This window comes from Phaethon lepturus, unplaced genomic scaffold (assembly GCF_000687285.1).
Source record: "Phaethon lepturus isolate BGI_N335 unplaced genomic scaffold, ASM68728v1 scaffold43094, whole genome shotgun sequence".
Lineage (NCBI taxonomy): Eukaryota > Metazoa > Chordata > Aves > Phaethontiformes > Phaethontidae > Phaethon > Phaethon lepturus.
Window position 1 is genome coordinate 6,800 of NW_010533310.1, and position 6,877 is coordinate 13,676.

The following is a 6,877-nucleotide window of genomic DNA, read 5'->3' on the forward strand; positions in this document are numbered from 1 at the left end:
CTGGGCACTGCCAGAGGAGGAAAAAACACTTGACTGCCGTATTCTGGCAGCTAATCTTCCCAGATGTCATCTGGTTAGACACTGGCATGTTGACCTTAAAAAAAAAAAAAAAAAGTTTTAAAAATATTTTCAGTGCAAAAAGAGTTGGAAAATAGAGTGCAGGGGTGCAAACATCAACAAGCAGGAGCCTGGTGGGGATTCTGCCCAGGGTTTACTCCTCTTCCGCTGCTTGGCTCTCCTCTCCTCCAGATGAGTCAGGGACACTGTTACTGCAGCAACGCTGCTGCCAAGGGGGGGGATAAAGCTGTTGCCATGGTGCTGGATGGGCAGGAATTCTGCAGGAGGAAAACCACTTAATAATTAACTTGCAGACAAACCCAGCTTCAGATTTGTCTGCGTGCTCTAGGGAAGGTGTCCCGGGCTCCCAGGCGACCGCCAGCCTGTTCTGGTGCAGCCCCTCGCCTTCATGGAGAGCAGCTGGCCCGAGCGTGGCTGTGGGCTGGGAGAGGCGAAGCCGGGACTGCAGGAGCTGCGCCTGCTGCTGTCAGTTTGCATTTTGCATCTGGCCGCTTGGAGCAGGGAAGTTGTGGGATGGGTTGAGAATTTGGGCTGGCTGATGCGTTAGAACCTCAAATCATCATGTGATTGCAGGACATCTACCTGAGGATTGCTAAATGTTGGGGTTTAAGGCAAGGGGTTGAATTAAATTTCTGTCCCATCTTGTTGGCTACCGTTAAAAGATGGAAAAGAAGATTTTGTGCAGTCCTTGGGCTATTTCTTCTAATGTTAGGCTTGCATTTTCTTGTGGTAGTAAAAAGGTTGAGCTTTTACCTTGTTCTTCTTGATAGTTCCGGTACTGGCATTAGTTTTTCTTTGTGCTATGTTGAAAGGGAAACCTCCCTGCCAAACACCGGAGATGCTTCGAACACAGTCCTCTCTCTTAAAACCCATTCCTTTGAGCATTCACCATACAGTGGTGATGATGGAGAGCAGCAGAACTGTCCAGAGACTATGTTTAACGCCTCTGTTCCTTGTACCAGCAAGCACGCAGACAGTCCTCCAAGTTAAGGAGATTTGCAGAGAATAAAAGGCTTCGAGGACGGTGCCGGTGCTAGATGTGCAGTTCTTGCTCAGCAACGCCTAGGAGCAATCTTCCATAGTGCTGACTACAGAGAGACCTGATTTCTGTAATTACAGATCCCAGCATGAGGGCCTTGCTGTCTGGTGGTTGCAATGCGTGGCGTTTGGGATGTTCTCTTACTACCCCGCAGCAATCTTTTATTAACTCTTTGTCTATGGGGTGTGCTAACCACTGTCCAGGAACCACAAGCCCCAACCGTATTGTAGGTACCTGATTTGTTGTACCTGCGCTGAAGTAGGTGTTGTAATGGGCAGGTATGATCTTTTGAGTACACTGTAACTTGTTTTCATATAGTCAAAGAATAAGCCTTAGGTGGATGGATGTATTTGAATTTTAGAAATAAGAAAGCAGACAGAAATAAGGGATTAAGTCAGACAAGCAGCAACTGAGAAAGGGCTTAGAATTAGAATGTTAAAGTTTTACTTTCACCTTAGAACCTCCAAAACAGGTCTCCTACAATATGCAGATTGCAGGGTTGTTCAAAAGCTAACCTGGCTTGTATACGTATAACACTTATTGAGACTTGTCAGGGTAAAGTAAGTTGTTGGAGCTGCTTTCAATCTGTGCTTATATGTGCAGTGAAAATGAAGCACCATGGCTCTTTCCCCAGAGAGGAGGCTGGTACCCAGGCCAGGGAGCTGTCTCAGGGCAGAGCAAGGCTGAAGCCAGAAACAATGACTTTCTCCCAAAAATACTGACTGGTGGAAGCAGGGAAGGGCTCTGTTCCCAGACTGTTTTCCTAACACAGGAAAAGGCACCATTTTCTGTGGTGTGGAAGAAAAAATCCTTGCATGGGACAAGCATCAGTGGAGAGAAGAGGCCATCCTTTGTCTGCAGAGGGCTGGAGACAGGGGAGGTGGAACAAGGGAGGACACTCCTGCTCCAGTTTAGTGCAGGCTTAGTGCTCCCAAAGCTGCTTAGCACTTGCTTTCTGCCGGAGGGCAGTTTTTAAAACAGGCAAAGCCTCTTACACTGGAAAGGCTAGGATTTGATGGAGGTGCTGACTATTCTCAATACCCTGAGGGGAAATGGATGCAGAAGATGCTGGCACAGGGCTGGAAAAAGGTGATGACCTCTGAGTGCTGGGGGAGAGAAGCCTTTTCCCTGTCCTGTCCAAGCAGGGTGGTGTGAGCATTCAGAACTGGAACTGTCTTCATAAACCCCAGTTTTGGATTAAAAACAGGGTAGTAGTGGAAATGCATTTGAGTTGCTCTCATTGCTGGTTGTGATCTCCAAAGAGTAGTACCTGGTAATCTGGGCAGCCTTCATTTAAGTTTGCTTTCCTCTGCAGATTATTTGTGCACTCCAGAGGAAAATGTTTACAAGATAGACTTCACCAGGTTCAAAATCCGGGACATGGAATCTGGCACAGTCTTGTTTGAAATCACCAAACCAGCAACTTCAGGTGAGTGCACACACGAAATACTGTTTTCATGAACAAACAAATGCCACTATCTGCTTCCTTTTGCCTTTTCCTGCTCCTTTTACTCAATACACTTCCCAAAAATAGGAGATGCTCTCGACTGCAAGAGGCCTAGAGTCCCAGCTTGCAGCAGAAATACTATTCAGGTGTCCCTCTGTACCAAGACGGCGAACAGAGCTTGTTGCGGCTGTATTCTTCTGATTGCCATCTGTGCTGAGGCAGGACAGATGGATGTTGTAAACAGCCGCAGAGGAGGAGGTCACGGCTAGTTCTTGGCTGTTCATCAGCTAGAGTCCCCCTGTAGACAGTTTAACTGTTAGTCTAACATCTTTCACTCAGGGGTCAGGAAAGTGGTGTTTCCAAAAAGGAGCAACTATGTCAATTGTGCAAATTAGACAAACTGAAAATTTGTGTATTTTTTTTTCCTTCATAATTTTTAGGTGTTACTCGTAACCACCAAAGTGTTACCTGTTGCCAGGGGTAATAAAAACCCAGGGCAGCTGTTCTTTTCCTGATCAAGTGCTCTTTTAAGTCTTCCCCATCTCCCTGCAGGTGAGAGGAAGTTTTCTGTAGCTCAGAGGTAGCAAACCAGACACGCTAAGGTGAAATGGCTTGTTCAGAGTCACGCTGCAATCCTGAAGCAGAGGTAGGAGCAGTAAGTCACTTCAGAAGATAAGAAGTATATTAAACCAAAGGGCCATCTTGCAATACTCTTTCTCAGTGACCGGTAGTGGATGCCTTTGAGAGGATAGGAAGAGGGTAAGCACGTTGTCAGGCTTTCTCAGAATAGTTTCCTGGCTTATATGTCTCAGTAATATATGATTGCAAGTATTTTCACTGGGTTTCTGTTTCTCAGACGACTGTGACGGAGCTTTACTTTGCGCTTTTCCAGAACGTGAACACAATGACAAGAAGGACATTGACCCCAATGCTGGACGGTTTGTACGCTATCAGTTTACCCCAGCTTTTCTTAGACTTCGGCAAGTGGGAGCCACGTAAGTAATTGCTCCTGTGCTACTTTTTCTAGTACAGGAAACAACTGAAACCTTAGAAAAAGTGGCTTTTGCTTGTTGATCCTGTCAGGACGTTGATTTCATAGGGATCTTCTGTTATTCTGAGACTCTCCAAACACCTTTGCTGGATGCCTTGCTTCCTCCATCCCTTTAGCTTGTTTATTTAACTCAGGAATAGGCATGGCGTTGAAGAGGTTAATGCTAGAAGGGGCAAAATAAGGTGGACAGACTACCCAGATATTCCAGCTCTCTTCCGTACATCATAGTTTGCCTGTCAGAGGTTCTGCCAGCTTTGGAAGATGTGCCTGCAGCCTTCCAGGGTGCATTCCCCAAAAATCATTAATCCATAGATGCGCATGAAATGGTGAAGTAATGTTTGACACAGTACCAAAATGATCTTCGATGCATCTGGTAGTACTGCTTGCATCTGTTAATAAACCACACCAAAACGTGACAGCTAAAATACCTTTCTGTAAAGCTTTAGGCCAGAGTTATTGCTACTATAATACAAGTGACAGAGTGTATTGTTTCTTCAGTAAAAGTTAGTAGTGATTACTCCTAACTACACTGTTACTACTACTATTAACTTACTAGTAACTACAGATTTATCAGCAGTTAAATAGCATGCATGGGGACATGCAGTTTTCAGCTGCAAAGAGCAGACTGGTGGGCTGCTTTGTCTCTGGTGGAGATTTTGGAAGGATATTGGGTCACAGCATGGCAGGTTCTTTGTTATCTTTATTTTTCTTTACGTTCACTTATGTTTAAATTAGTAGATCTAATCAAGAGCTTTATGTCCATTGCTACTATGCGATGAAGTCCATAATCCTATAATTGAGCATCAGTTAACAGTTTCCAGCACAAATCTATTTGTTTCAGGTGTACAGAAATCATTAATTTAGATTCATGTTGGAGTGCAGTTTGATAGATCTCTTCAGCAGCAAAGGTGTATTTCACAAGAACTGATGTACAGCAGCCTTGCTTAGGAAAAAAAAAAGTTTTTTTTTAAGAACTTTATTAAAATTCAGCATTTGGTTCTGATGGAAAAGAATTAAAATTTGTTGTCAGAGAATATATTTAGAGCAAAATTGTGTAATAGTGCTTCCTGCTAATCTTAAAGATGTGCACTGTTTAGATTTTGGTTTGGAAGAAAAATCCAAGTTATGTATCAATTAGCACTCTTTGGCAATTATTTGGTTAAAATTGTAAATATCCAGCTTTTGATTTGTGCCAAACTAGTAACAGTGTCTTCCTGGCTTACTCATAGTGTATCATATGTAACCAATACCTGTCTTTCTCCAAAAGGTCATGCTTCTTAAGAGAAATGTGAATATAGTGCTGGTTGAAATTTGTGCCCCTTTACCATTTACAAAGCAGGAACAGAAGACAGACAGTTTTCTGTAGATCTGGTTTTTTAATACCCACTAGAAGAATTAAAATAACTTTTCTAAAACCCCAAAGCAATAAGGAACTTCTGTTGGGTCATCTAGTGAAGTGCCTATCCAATATAGTTGGAGGGATCTTTTCTTCACTGAAGATGAGTTTAAAATTGTAAAATTGTCTTGCATATCTTTTTTCTTTTTTTTTTTTTTAGTAAAAAGAATAAAAATATATTATAATCTATGATTTGTAATGCTATGTTGTGTCCCTGTAGCATGCTTTAAGAAAAAGAGGAAACTATAATTTGCTTTAGACTTTTGGCTTTTTTTAGAAGACCTCTCTTCTACATTTCAGGAATGGTTGAAAATCTTACTTAAAGAAGAAAGCTCATTTCAATCTTATCCTTCTTTTTCAGAGTGGAATTCACAGTAGGGGACAAACCCATTAATAACTTCCGCATGATTGAGAGGCACTACTTCCGGGATCAATTGCTTAAGAGTTTTGATTTTGAATTTGGGTTCTGCATCCCCAGCAGTAAAAATACTTGTGAGCACATCTATGAATTCCCACAGCTCTCTGAGGACCTCAGTAAGCTCTCTTTAATTACTGGGTTACCACATAGTGATGTTAATCTAAGGTGTTTTGAAGAAGCAAAGGTAGGGTAGGATACTTCCAGGTAGTTTTGTATCTGTGTTAATACAGATTTCGTTTTCTAGTAGCATGTATCTTGTCACCCACCAGACAAGTTGCTTTTTTTTTTTTTTAATTCATAAAATGGAAGCTTTGGTGTCAGGGAGAAAAACAATTTTGTTATAAACCGACAAAAAAACTAGGATTAAAAAGATGTCCAGTAAACGGGTGACTTAAATGTTATGTCCTGTTTGATGTGCTATATTGATAGCTTGAGAGGTTTTAGTTTTAGTATGAATATAACTTTTATCTTCTCTCCTCTTTCCCAAGACACAACAGCATCAGTACTGTCTGTGTGACCTCATATTCTTTACAACCCCTAATCATGTAGGTCAGCACTAATAATACAGTTGGTGGAAAATACAGTGATGCACTGCTGCTTGCTTATTGTCACACCAGAACAAATTTCCTTTGAGTTTGCTGTTTTATCACTTTTTTAAAAACAAAATTAAAAAAGCCCCAAACTCTAGTGTGATATTGTTTTGCAGTTAGGTAGAACACTCACACTTTGTATGGTGCCTTAACATATTTGGAATATGTTTGAGTTCTCTAAAAGATACTGTCAACGAATGGTTTGGGTAGGTTCTTGTTTTGGTTTTTCACTTGTGAGTTTGCTGCTATCTGAGCAATGCTGTTAAATGTAACAGAAACCCAGTGCAGAGCATTGCCTCAGTAGGGCTTCTGTGTGACACCATTTTTCTTTTTTTCCCCTGCAGTTCGAGAGATGATCCTTCATCCGTATGAGACGCAGTCGGACAGTTTCTACTTTGTAGACAACAAGCTCGTGATGCACAACAAGGCAGATTATTCATACAGTGGAGGACCTTGAGCACAGGATGGACAGCCAACCTGCGCTGGCCTTCCTTTTCCTAGCAAAGTCGTCAGGGATACCAACACCTTCAGTTCAGTTGTCTACAACGTCAACTGGACAAGGATCTGCAAACCAAGGACTCTTTGCCACAGTAGGAGTTTCATGACTAAATTTGCCAGTCTCATCATTCTTGAGCTTTGAAGCAGACCCAGTTCTTCAGAACTCTAAGCGGTTCTACAATGCTAGATGATCTTTGGATACCACTTCCCTAAGTTCTGTAAGTGTCTGCTTTGAAAATGGCCTTGTGGGACCTGGGGGATTTTGCCCTAATTCTGCAGATTTGTGTTCTTGCCCTCAAGTATCTTTTGGGACGTGATTGCTTTCTCAAAGAATGTAATCTGAGAAACCACCTGAATGGA

General features: G+C 42.2%; 1 protein-coding gene across 1 annotated transcript in view; it reads left to right on the plus strand.

Annotated features, from left to right (window-relative positions):
• Positions 1–6,476, plus strand: part of LOC104619311 (protein unc-119 homolog A-like) — a 13,044-nt gene extending 6,568 nt beyond the window's left edge. The window contains exons 3-6 of the mRNA XM_010285143.1: positions 2,380–2,546; positions 3,457–3,559; positions 5,373–5,545; positions 6,364–6,476. Coding sequence (XP_010283445.1) covers positions 2,380–2,546; positions 3,457–3,559; positions 5,373–5,545; positions 6,364–6,476 — 556 coding nt within the window. The remainder of the gene's footprint in view (positions 1–2,379; positions 2,547–3,456; positions 3,560–5,372; positions 5,546–6,363) is intronic.
• The last annotated feature ends 401 nt before the right edge of the window (positions 6,477–6,877 follow it).